At 48.4% G+C, this 14072-nt stretch overlaps 1 protein-coding gene across 1 annotated transcript in view; it reads right to left on the minus strand.

The window, feature by feature from the left end:
* Positions 1-292: 292 nt before the first annotated feature.
* Positions 293-14072, minus strand: part of EXOC6B (exocyst complex component 6B) — a 161602-nt gene continuing 147822 nt past the window's right edge. Inside the window, exons 16-19 of the mRNA XM_088459743.1 lie at positions 11534-11645; positions 2436-2570; positions 807-986; positions 293-385 (exon numbers count right to left, since the gene is read on the minus strand). Of these exons, the coding sequence (XP_088315869.1) occupies positions 293-385; positions 807-986; positions 2436-2570; positions 11534-11645 (520 nt within the window). The remainder of the gene's footprint in view (positions 386-806; positions 987-2435; positions 2571-11533; positions 11646-14072) is intronic.

Raw genomic sequence — 14072 nt, forward strand, 5'->3', positions numbered from 1 at the left:
ACCTAGAAATGAATGCCATCACTGAGGTACAAGGTACTCTACAGATGTACAGGCAGCCATCTTACTGGCTAAACCACAATCTCACTGAGAACGAGGCCTGTCATCACTGTGTCATTAGTTAACGACGGGCAACAGCATTGGACCTGCCCACAAAATGGCTGAAACAGGGTAACGTTTTGAGGTTTCACCTCGCCAGTAGCAGGACTGGGTTATTCAGGGTTAAGCAAGTCAGGAACTCCATGCACAACACAAGTTTCTGTTATGTGGCGCTCCTCATGCAGGGGTTCTGCGGCTAGACCTCATCCCCCGGGCCGCCTGGTAGTGTACACAGTGCAAAGCAGCACCCGCTACTCACCGGCATTCTGGAGTGCGTGTCAGCTGAGGCCTATGGTGAGAATGCAGGACTCAGTGATTTATAGCATCAGACATGTCCGAGGGGCCAATACACCTGGTATCACTCGCACACTACAGTATGCGGGTATCACTCTCACAGTACAGTATGCGGGTATCACTCTCACAGTACAGTATGCGGGTATCACTCTCACAGTACAGTATGTGGGTTACAGAATAGAAGCGAAGTAAATACCCTGGTTTTAGAACTTACCCGCTGTGTACTACAAAGGCCAGAACCACGGGAGCTGGTTTTGTGGGCAGCGTTGGCTTCCCCGGATGTGACAAAACACGGGTTTTAGTACGGTTTGCTTTGGTCGCACGCAGACGGCAATGCCGGGCCAACCTGACCTAAATAACCAATCTGCCCAACAAAATCATCAGGTGAGTGGCCGGCAACACATAGAGTTACTTACCGGCAGGTGGGTGAAGACGGCAAACGTGCTGTTTAGGAAAGCCACCAGGTCCAGCAGGTAGTCGCTTGCACAATCGCTGGACTCCGATGTCACCCAGTCGTAGTCAGCCAGCTGCAAGAACTGGTCAATTTTTTGGTTAAGATTGGTGTAGATTTCCTCTTCTGCCGCCTGTCGGGCATCCTGCAGAAACAGACACCAGGTGAGTCGGTGGCAGAGGCATGATAAACGCTAAACTAAGTCCCCTCAATGCTGGCCTAGCATGCCTATACTAACACAAGGAGCTCAAGGTCAGAGGATGGCGTTGGTGAATCACCATGGGCTTACCGATATCCACCGTTGATCGGATTCTGCAGTTATCCAGCTAATCATACTAATATAGAGCCCTGCATTAACTGGTAGCGCTACCCAAGTGCCATATTGCCAGTGTGACTGATCTTTGAATCTGGTGCTTGGGCCGAGGCGCGGGAATAGCCCATGTGTGGTCAGTATAAGAGACGAGCACACATCATTCATTATGTGTGTATACCGTGTTTCCCCATTTAAGACACTGTCTTATTTTTTTTTTGTTAAAAAAAACACCATAGGGCTTATTTTCGGGGTAGCTTATTTTAATTAACATTGACAGGAGTGCCCCCCTTATGCAGGCCCCCCCTTGCAGAAGTGCCGCTTATGCAGGCCCCCCCCTGTAGAAGTGTCCCTTATGCAGCCTCCCTTATTGCTGTGCAAGTCCCCTGTAATTGATCCCCCACCCACCAGTACAGTACGGTACTTACCTGACTCGCCGCCGTCCGGGATGTCCCCTCTCACTTGCACGCTGACTGGATCTAACATGATCCAGCAGGCGCGGCCGCACAGGATCCTCATCGTGCGGGTGACGTCATGACATCACCCGCGCACTGCATGACTGGGAACGCTGGCCTCTGAAGCGTTCCCAGCTCAAAATGGGATTTTGGTAGATCTTATTTTCAGGGTAGGGCTTAATTTGGACCAGGTTACAAAAATAAGTACAAATATGTTCATCCATTAGTAGATCCAATTCATTTACACAGCGTGGTAGCAACATTTCTGGATCTCGCCGGACCCCGTTCTCAAGCTGCTGTGATCATGGCAATAATGTGCAAAATTACAGTCATTTTCCACATAATTGCCATGATCACAGCAGCTTGAGAACGGGGTCCGGAGGGATCCAGAAACGTTGCTACCACGCTGTGTAAATGAATTGGATGTACTAATGGATGTACATATTAGTACTTATTAAAGCTTTTTCACCAGTAGTGCCGTGCATGGACTTGCATTATTCAGGACCTACGTTGTGTAATATATATATATATATAACACTTCTAGGAAAACACTGGTGCACCACAATCACCAGGCGGCTGCCTAGAAGTAGTGGGGATAAAAAAACCAGTACACTCCAACTCGATCCTACAGACTCAACTAATAAAGTCCCTTCCAAATGACCTGACTGGTGCTGCAAGTGTATAGTCTTCTAATATAATCTTTTCTGGAAATGTTATTTTTCTTTTGGTGTTTCATAAAGACTCTCAGAAAGGTTGGTTACCCCATAATCCTCTCCGAAACATCTGCAGAAGGATCTGGCCCAGTTGGGCACTAGCACCTGAGGCTCACCTTGAATGTGGTCAGGCCGTACAACTTTGAAGTGTGAACTGTGTCGGGGAGCACGTTGGTGATGTTAGTGATGAATTCTTCCAGGAACTTGCAGGAGGTCTCCAGGTGGCTGGTATTGATGATGATCTGGACAAGCTGCAGAAAGAAAGACGTCTCACTCTATGCACAGAGGTGCACCTCCTACTTCTACATAGATAGGTTTCACAACATTGGGAGCCTAGTGCAGTGGTGGGGAACCGGAAGCTTGGTACTTGTTACCATCCGGGGGTGTCCTTATACAGGAGTCATATCACATTACTCAGCGCAGTCTCCCATATACAGACTCAGGAGCACACAGATATACAGGTGTCACATATCACATTACTCAGCATAGTCTCCCATATACAGACTCAGGAGCACACAGATATACAGGTGTCACATATCACATTACTCAGCTCAGTCTCCCATATACAGACTCAGGAGCACACAGATATACAGGTGTCACATATCACATTACTCAGCACTGTCTCCCATATACAGACTCAGGTGCACACAGATATACAGGTGTCACATATCACATTACTCAGCGCAGTCTCCTATATACAGACTCAGGAGCACACAGATATACAGGTGTCACATATCACATTACTCAGCGCAGTCTCCTATATACAGACTCAGGAGCACACAGATATACAGGTGTCACATATCACATTACTCAGCGCAGTCTCCTATATACAGACTCAGGAGCACACAGATATACAGGTGTCACATATCACATTACTCAGCGCAGTCTCCTATATACAGACTCAGGAGCACACAGATATACAGGTGTCACATATCACATTACTCAGCGCAGTCTCCATATACAGACTCAGGAGCACACAGATATACAGGTGTCACATATCACATTACTCTGCGCAGTCTCCTATATACAGACTCAGGAGCACACAGATATACAGGTGTCACATATCACATTACTCAGCGCAGTCTCCTATATACAGACTCAGGAGCACACAGATATACAGGTGTCACCTATCACATTACTCAGCGCAGTCTCCATATACAGACTCAGGAGCACACAGATATACAGGTGTCACATATCACATTACTCAGCGCAGTCTCCCATATACAGACTCAGGAGCACACAGATATACAGGTGTCACATATCACATTACTCAGCGCAGTCTCCATATACAGACTCAGGAGCACACAGATATACAGGTGTCACATAACACATTACTCAGCGCAGTCTCCTATATACAGACTCAGGAGCACACAGATATACAGGTGTCACCTATCACATTACTCAGCGCAGTCTCCATATACAGACTCAGGAGCACACAGATATACAGGTGTCACATATCACATTACTCAGCGCAGTCTCCCATATACAGACTCAGGAGCACACAGATATACAGGTGTCACATATCACATTACTCAGCGCAGTCTCCCATATACAGACTCAGGAGCACACAGATATACAGGTGTCACATAACACATTACTCAGCGCAGTCTCCTATATACAGACTCAGGAGCACACAGATATACAGGTGTCACATATCACATTACTCAGCGCAGTCTCCCATATACAGACTCAGGAGCACACAGATATACAGGTGTCACATATGACATTACTCAGCGCAGTCTCCTATATATAGACTCAGGAGCACACAGATATACAGGTGTCACATATGACATTACTCAGCGCAGTCTCCTATATACAGACTCAGGAGCACACAGATATACAGGTGTCACCTATCACATTACTCAGCGCAGTCTCCATATACAGGCTCAGGAGCACACAGATATACAGGTGTCACATATCACATTACTCAGCACAGTCTCCATATACAGACTCAGGAGCACACAGATATACAGGTGTCACATAACACATTACTCAGCGCAGTCTCCTATATACAGACTCAGGAGCACACAGATATACAGGTGTCACCTATCACATTACTCAGCGCAGTCTCCATATACAGACTCAGGAGCACACAGATATACAGGTGTCACATATCACATTACTCAGCGCAGTCTCCCATATACAGACTCAGGAGCACACAGATATACAGGTGTCACATATCACATTACTCAGCGCAGTCTCCATATACAGACTCAGGAGCACACAGATATACAGGTGTCACCTATCACATTACTCAGCGCAGTCTCCCATATACAGACTCAGGAGCACACAGATATACAGGTGTCACATAACACATTACTCAGCGCAGTCTCCTATATACAGACTCAGGAGCACACAGATATACAGGTGTCACATATGACATTACTCAGCGCAGTCTCCTATATACAGACTCAGGAGCACACAGATATACAGGTGTCACATATCACATTACTCAGCGCAGTCTCCTATATACAGACTGAGGAGCACACAGATATACAGGTGTCACATTACTCAGCACAGTCTCCTATATACAGACTCAGGAGCACACAGATATACAGGTGTCACATATCACATTACTCAGCACAGTCTCCTATATACAGACTCAGGAGCACACAGATATACAGGTGTCACATATCACATTACTCAGCGCAGTCTCCTATATACAGACTCAGGAGCACACAGATATACAGGTGTCACATTACTCAGCGCAGTCTCCTATATACAGACTCAGGAGCACACAGATATACAGGTGTCACATATCACATTACTCAGCACAGTCTCCATATACAGACTCAGGAGCACACAGATATACAGGTGTCACATATCACATTACTCAGCGCAGTCTCCATATACAGACTCAGGAGCACACAGATATACAGGTGTCACCTATCACATTACTCAGCGCAGTCTCCCATATACAGACTCAGGAGCACACAGATATACAGGTGTCACATAACACATTACTCAGCGCAGTCTCCTATATACAGACTCAGGAGCACACAGATATACAGGTGTCACATATGACATTACTCAGCGCAGTCTCCTATATACAGACTCAGGAGCACACAGATATACAGGTGTCACATATCACATTACTCAGCGCAGTCTCCTATATACAGACTGAGGAGCACACAGATATACAGGTGTCACATTACTCAGCACAGTCTCCTATATACAGACTCAGGAGCACACAGATATACAGGTGTCACATATCACATTACTCAGCACAGTCTCCTATATACAGACTCAGGAGCACACAGATATACAGGTGTCACATATCACATTACTCAGCGCAGTCTCCTATATACAGACTGAGGAGCACACAGATATACAGGTGTCACATTACTCAGCGCAGTCTCCTATATACAGACTCAGGAGCACACAGATATACAGGTGTCACATATCACATTACTCAGCACAGTCTCCTATATACAGACTCAGGAGCACACAGATATACAGGTGTCACATATCACATTACTCAGCACAGTCTCCATATACAGACTCAGGAGCACACAGATATACAGGTGTCACATATCACATTACTCAGCGCAGTCTCCTATATACAGACTCAGGAGCACACAGATATACAGGTGTCACATATCACATTACTCAGCGCAGTCTCCTATATACAGACTCAGGAGCACACAGATATACAGGTGTCACATATATCACATTTTATCTCCTGTTTAACAGATGGACGACAATGTCAGTGGCTGGAAAAGGGTATAAAAGATGCTGGTCCGGAACCTCCCGTAAAGTCTCCAATCCAACAGGCCCATTCAAGGGTTGCTAAACGCGTTTCGCTGTGGAAAACCCCCACGACTTCGACAGTAGCTCCATTTCTAATGACTTTCATATCTTCTCATGGACAATGGATTATAAATAGACTGAGATAATTTATCAATATTTCAGAATCACAATACTATTACTCCTCAATTGTTATGAAATGTTTTTTTTGATTATTAAATACCTTTATATTGTGAAGCAAGCTGTATGAGACCATTGAGTAGGAGAGCCGAATAGTACCTTTTCACTAGTATCAGGTACCTTTTGATGGTCTATATATATATTCAGCATACTAATTGTCTTCAGTGATAATTCAGTATATCACACCCATTTTAATAATAACATCGTTGCTATCAGCGCTGTTCAACCCCCTCTCCTATTATTATATCTTTGCTGGGAGTCTGACATACTCCTTTTGAATCAGCTGCTTGTCACAGTGCCAATCCATTCATTTCTCTTCTTTTGAGGTTCAAATTAAGTCACCTGTGCCCAAGCATGGTTATCCTTAAAACCTGGACTGTTGTCTTGGAGGAGAGAGTCTGGGAACCGCAGGAGTGATGTAAGGCTGAGTGACTCTGTGATGGTTAGATGACTGGGTCAGAGCATCTCCAATACGCCAGGTCCTGTGGGGTGTCCCCGGCATGCAGTGGTTAGTACCTACTCAATGTGGTCCAAGAAGGACAACTGATGAACCGGCGACAGGGACATGGGCGCCCCAGGGCTCATTGATGTGCGTGGGTGATGCAGGCTAGCCCGCATGGTCCTATCCCACAGATGAGCTACTGTAGCACACATTGCTGGCGGTGATAGAGAGGTGTCAGGACACACAGTGCATAGCAGACTGGTGGTCAGAAGGGTCCATGCTGAGCCCTGTCCACCGCCAAAAGAAACTATAATGGGCACGTGAGTGTCAGACCATGGAGCAATGGTAGGAGGCGGCCTGGTCTGATGAATCACGTTTTCCTTTACATCATGTGGACGGCCGGGTGCATGTGCGTCGTTTATCTGGGGAAGAGGTGGCACCAGGATGCACTATGGGCAGAAGGCAGCCGGCGGTGGCACAGCCATTCAACTGGGAGAGGCAGGGTGATGCTCTGGATCAGGGGTAGCCAACCTCGGTTCTCAAGAGCCATCAACAGGTCACGTTTTCCAGGCCACCTAGATGGTGCACAGGTGTATTCAATACTCACTAACACATGTGAAAAGATCAACAGGTGGAGCCAATTATTTAAATTGTGATTCTGTGAGGAGACCTGGAAAACATGCACTGTTGGTAGCTCTCGAGGACCAGGGTTGGCTACCCCTGCTCTGGGGAATATTCTGCTGGGAAATCTTGGTTCCTAGCATTCATGTGGACGGCCGGGTGCATGTGCGTGGTTTATCTGGGGAAGAGGTGGCACCAGGATGCACTATGGACAGAAGGCGGAGGCCAACCATACAACCGGCGGAGGTAGTGTGATGCTATGGGCAATGTTCTGCTTGGAAATCTGGCATCGATACATAAAAAAATGGTCTGTTAGTAAATGTGTGATTTAGCCCCTGAAACACAACATCAATGTTGATCGATTTAGATCAATAGTTAAATCGATTAAAATCGACCTTTAGTAAATTTACCCCCAAGTTATGGAGGCCCCACCTTGCATCTTACAGACCTTAAAGGATCTGCTGCTAATGTCTAGGTGTCAGATACCACAGGACACCTTCAGAGGTCTTGCGGAGTCCATCAAACGGAGCCTACACAATATGGGGCAGGTGATGTTATGGCTGATCTGTCTACTTACCACTGTGACCGAAACCTAATCAGAAACCCACAGCAGTATCATTCCCTGCCTCACTGACAGCAGCACATCCCTGCCTCACTGACAGCAGCACATCCCTGCCTCACTGACAGCAGCACATCCCTGCCTCACTGACAGCAGCACATCCCTGCCTTACTGACAAAAGCACATCCCTGCCTCACTGACAGCAGCACATCCCTGCCTCACTGACAGCAGCACATCCCTGCCTCACTGACAGCAGCACATCCCTGCCTCACTGACAGCAGCACATCCCTGCCTTACTGACAGCAGCACATCCCTGCCTCACTGACAGCAGCACATCCCTGCCTCACCGACAGCAGCACATCACTGCCTCACTGACAGCAGCACATCACTAGCCTCACTGACAGCAGCACATCACTGCCTCACTGACAGTAGCACATCACTGCCTCACTGACAGTAGCACATCCCTGCCTCACTGACAGCAGCACATCCCTGCCTCACTGACAGCAGCACATCACATCCTCACTGACAGCAGCACATCACTAGCCTCACTGACAGCAGCACATCACATCCTCACTGACAGTAGCACATCACTGCCTCACTGACAGCAGCACATCACATCCTCACTGACAGCAGCACATCACTAGCCTCACTGACAGCAGCACATCACATCCTCACTGACAGTAGCACATCACTGCCTCACTGACAGTAGCACATCCCTGCCTCACTGACAGCAGCACATCCCTGCCTCACTGACAGCAGCACATCACATCCTCACTGACAGCAGCACATCCCTGCCTCACTGACAGCAGCACATCACATCCTCACTGACAGCAGCACATACATCAATCCTCACCAAAGATGACTGGTACAATGATGATTTATTCAAATAACCTGAACAGGATATGTGAGTAGACGGGTGATTACAGGGGTGAGTAGACGGGTGATTAGATTACCACTCTTGGGTGTGTGGTCTCATGACTTGGGTGGATGCTCCAGCTGTACTATCCCAGCATGCATTGCAACAGTTTTAGCACGGGCAAATAGCAAAACTGTGGCAGGGCATGCTGGGATGTGCAGTTCTACAACAGCTGGAGGGGGGGTGGTATTTGACAACCCCTATCCTGGGGTGTGCATAGAGGTGTACATATATACACACACATTATATATATATATATATATATATATATATATATATATATATATATATATATATAGCGGTCAAACAGTCTGACACTCATAAAGAACATCCTATAGCTGCTGCAGGGGTGCCCTCACAAAATACAATATACACAATCCAAGGTGCGGCACTCTCCATAATAAAAACTTTTATTATGGAGAGTGCCGCACCTTGGAGTGTGCGTGTGTGTGTGTGTGTATATGTATATATATATATATATATATATATATATTTATTAATGGTACACACTAGACAATAGGCAGGGAGGCACCGCTCTGATAGAGAACTACAATTACCACCACTATAAGACAGACTGTAGCCCATACACACACAAAGTATATATAGAGCTATACATAGCCAATGAGCATGAATATAACGTAGCCGAGGCGCCTTAGCCACCATTTCATGAGTCATTACACAGCTATTGTTCCTGCATTCCCTCATGCTAAGAGGAGCATTACCAGCTTGTAGAGCGGATTTCAGGCGAGCTCCCGAGCGTTCATGCATCGCGCCTTTCCCAACGCCTGAGCTAGATCTCTGCGGTGGCCGTCTGGCTGCAGAGCACACACAACGCTTCCAGGAATATGGGCCTCACACGCCAACATTCACATCACCAGTGTAATCGCAGTGTGAGGTCCGTTTGGTGGCGTGGATCGTCCCCTGACTGGTCCATCTGCATCAGCTGGAGGTGATCGCTGTGTGCCACACACATCTGGTTCCCCTGGCACTGCTAACTATCACCAAAGACCAAAACTCTGACCTCCAGGCCTGATTCAGCACGGAACGCAAGTCTGCCCACGCACGCACCCGGCCGCGGGAAAATTATGCTAATGAATGCGATCACACTGACGCCACAGCACAAGGAGCAGACACCCAGCACTACATAAAGCAACCCCTTACCTTTACTCACATTCGCAATAGTCAGCAAGACTGCGAAAACATCGGTACCATCGGAACCCATACGCACAGTTATGGTTGACCTGACTCACAAACGGCTAAACTTCCTGCACGCAATGAGAGCTCAGGCTGTGTATGCCGTCGCAGGGGCTTAATTATGCACACTCCTGTAACGGCGTTCAAACGTCATGGCTGCGTTTCACTGACCACCCTCCGTCACCACCTTCCTGTCAATCACTATACAAGGACTCTGCGGCCGGTTCTCGCATGGTGATGCATACGCATAACGCAACAATCGGCAGGTTGCGTGCGAATTCTCATCTGCGTTGCTTCCTGAATCAGTCCCTCAGACACCTGATCTAACAGTTATAGGTAAAGCGTAATACTGACCATAATAACTCAGTGCCAGCTGTGCAGGGGACATTGGGCCTCATGCAGAGATGCTCACAACCTGATAATTGACGTAAATTCCCGAAGCTGTGAGATCTCTGCATTAGCGGATGCAGCACATGCACAGATCTCGTTCTGCGGGATCGCTCGCAGTGTCCCCTAATCTAGAGCATGACTGACGTGGTGCAGCCGTCTGGGGACAGACACTGGGCGGCGACAGATAGCAGTTTCGAAAACGGGGGGAGTCGATGCAGCTTGACTGACCCCAGCCGTGAAAACTGATCCGACCGATGGTCACGCAGAGTGATGCGATGCAGAGTCTCCAGACGCAGCCCTCGGATCTGCGATGCCGGCAGGAGTCTTAACACTAGACGCCTCCTGCGGCAGAGACGCAGCGGCTGTTCCTAAATCGTACATGTCTGAATCAGGAGAAAAAAAAAGGACCCAAGGACCTCAGTAGGTAAAGGTTATTATATCCGGATTTCTGTTTATTTTATTACTAGTATCATGGGTGTAAGGCAGGGGTCTTCAACCTTGGCCCTCCAGCTGCTGTGGAACTACACATCCCAGCATGCACTGCCACCTTTTTGATATAACAGCATGCTAAACCTATGGCAGCGCATGCTGGGATGTGTAGTTCCACAGCAGCTGGAGGGCCAAGGTTGAAGACCCCTGGTGTAAGGCATGAAGCTGATCACAGTTTCCCGGCTCATGTACCATTTACAGACTCTAGGATCCTTCACAAGAAAATCTATCTTCATGGCGTAAGGAAAACGAATCTGCGCAGGGCGTATGCATGTATATGTCACACTAGGCGAGCGGAAGCGGGGTAAAAGAAAGAGAAAGCCCGCCCCCTGGACATGTGACCTAATGAGACAAGGGCTACAGGTAAGTCTATAAGCGGGCACCGATACATCACGTCATATAAAGTTGCGTCCGTCTATTCAGATACTCTTCATGGTCATTTCCATTAGTGGGCAGGGAATCAGTTTCCCTCTGGGTTTATGAAGCGTTAATGACGGATGTGGGGGGTGTTTGTATTTCATTCTATGTATTTTACGGTTAAGAGACAATACGCTCCCGTACATTGTATAGGGAATATTTGTATGTATTAATAAAACAGTGAAGACACTCTTGCGTACATGACACTATACATTACATTGTGTAGGACTAGGGTAATGTGCCCCCCTCCCCCGGGTACCTCGGTCAGACCCACGTTCTTCCTCTTGATGATCATCTGCAGACAGCTGCTCAGGGTCCGGGTCAGCAGTAAGTTGGTGGATTTCCGGATCATATCGTCGACTTCTGTGGAGCTGAAACAAAAGCCCAGAGAGATTTCTATACCTGCAGCCACCTCCAGGAATATAAACCACAGACACTGTCACCAGCTGCATACACAGGGGATGACTGACACATCAGTAAGCGCTTATTCTACAGGACGTCTCCTTAAGTCTTAGGTAAAGCAGGATTCGGGATAGGGGAGAGCAACAGAGGGGGATTATTGGGGTTTTATAGACAGGAGCCTGTAGGGACACCAATTAAACACTACATAATAAGTAAGGCTATATACATAGAAAAGCCCAATTTATACTGGATATCTAATCCTTTATAGCCATCCTTAATATTTTGGGTATCTGCTGGAGAACCCGTCTGACCGATATAAAGTGGGTTTGACCATATTAGCAGGTCCTGTCCCCATCGGCTGTGGGGCCGATTATATACACAATTCCGGACAAGCAGCATAACCCCACTGACAACTAAGACACCAAGGGGCGATTCAATTCAACGCAAATTGAATAGTGCTGGGAGCGAGCTCCCGGAGCTATTCAGTTCGGTGCACTGTGTGGTCGGAGAATGCCGGTTATCGCGCCTTAACAAGGGTGTTAAGGCGCAGTAACCGGCATTCTCTGACCAAAGTGCCAGGTGTGCGGCTGTTAGCGCCGCGCTATGTAGAAAAACAGCCGCGCATCCAGCACTCTCAGGTCGGATTTCTCTTTGCATCCCCAAGGAGGTGCGAGAAGAAATCCTTAGCGCGCCCTAACAGCGCGGTGTATTGAATAGCTGCGGGAGTCCCTCCCGTCGCTATTCAGTAGCGCGTTGAATTGAATTCCCCCCCCAAGATTGCTGTATAAATATGGCTCACACCGGATGCCGGACCAAGCCCTGGAGGACGCACGTTGATGCATTTGTACACATTGTGGCGCCACAAGAGCTCACACTCCGTTACACGTGGCCATGTGAACTGTACGACCGCTTCAACCACATCAAGGGCCTCATTCAGAGGCGGTCGGAGGATGCAAGCGGTCGCTCAGAAACTGGGCGGCCACTTGCATCCTGACCGCCCGCCTCTGTTGCGGTCGTTAGGCTGTGGGTTAACACCCACAGCTCTAACGAACGCTCGGGTGATGGTCTCTGACCATCGCGACCATCGAGGCTTACGACGAGACCCTAGAGTAGGGTCTCCCTTGTCGTAAGCCCCGGAGAGCTTCTGGCTCTGTCTGTGCCGGAAGCTCTCCACTGACTTCACTAGTGATGTCAGTGGGGCCTCCCCCAAACGGTAGGCGTTCCCATGGGAACGCCTCCATTTGGGCTGCCACCCCCCCGGCACACCTTCCAAACGGGGCGAGCTGTCAATCAACATCGACAGCTCACCCCCTTTGGAAAGTGACCCGCTACGACCTGCGCTGTCGGTCGCAGCTGGTCTCACGCATGCGCACGAGGGAGCCGACTCCTTCGTGCGCATGCGCACTGGCAAAACATTGAGGCGGCCGTGCGGTCGTAGACCGTACGGCCGCCTCTAAATAAGGTCCCAAGTAACTGGCCACAACTGAATCAGGCCGCCTAATATACAAACCACATCACCAATACTAGGAACAAATATGAAATCTCCACCACGCTTCCATTAGAAATCTGGTAATGCCGCATTTTTACTCTCACCCTATCCTTCATTTTTTGCCATACACCTCCCTCCTGCTGTCTAATTGGGTCTATGTTTATTTGGGATGGGTATGTAGTCCCGGCAGTCGGGATACCAGCTGTCAGTATACCATCAGCGGCATCTCGGTGCTCAGAATCCCGACAAGGGTCCGGTAAGTATGGTAACCCTCCCCCCTTCTGCCCCTAACCCTCTGTTTCTACGCTTAATAAAAAATAATTCCTTTATCTCTCTCGCACATACAGCCTATTGGTGGGAAGGGAACCAGCAAACAATTAATAAAGAGAATATGAATTCACAGCAGCGGTTATACGTAAAATGGCGAATCCAGCGACAGATTCCAGGAGCTCAGTTTAAGCACACTGGCTGTGACTTCCGGAGGCTGGACTCCAGACTCACGGGGACCTGGGGGCAGATGGAGCAGTGATAATGCACAGTGCTCTCCCTAAGGATGGACTCCAGACTCACGGGGACCTGGGGGCAGATGGAGCAGTGATAATGCACAGTGCTCTCCCTAAGGCTGGACCCCAGACTCACGGGGACCTGGGGGCAGATGGAGCAGTTATAATGCACAGTGCTCTCCCTAAGGATGGACTCCAGACTCACGGGGACCTGGGGGCAGATGGAGCAGTGATAATGCACAGTCCTCTCCCTAAGGATGGACTCCAGACTCACGGGGACCTGGGGGCAGATGGAGCAGTGATAATGCACAGTGCTCTCCCTAAGGATGGACTCCAGACTCACGGGGACCTGGGGGCAGATGGAGCAGTGATAATGCACAGTAATCTCCCTAAGGATGGACTCC

This window comes from Taudactylus pleione, unplaced genomic scaffold (genome assembly GCF_031769625.1).
Source record: "Taudactylus pleione unplaced genomic scaffold, aTauple2 ptg000930l, whole genome shotgun sequence".
In the NCBI taxonomy this organism is placed as follows: domain Eukaryota; kingdom Metazoa; phylum Chordata; class Amphibia; order Anura; family Myobatrachidae; genus Taudactylus; species Taudactylus pleione.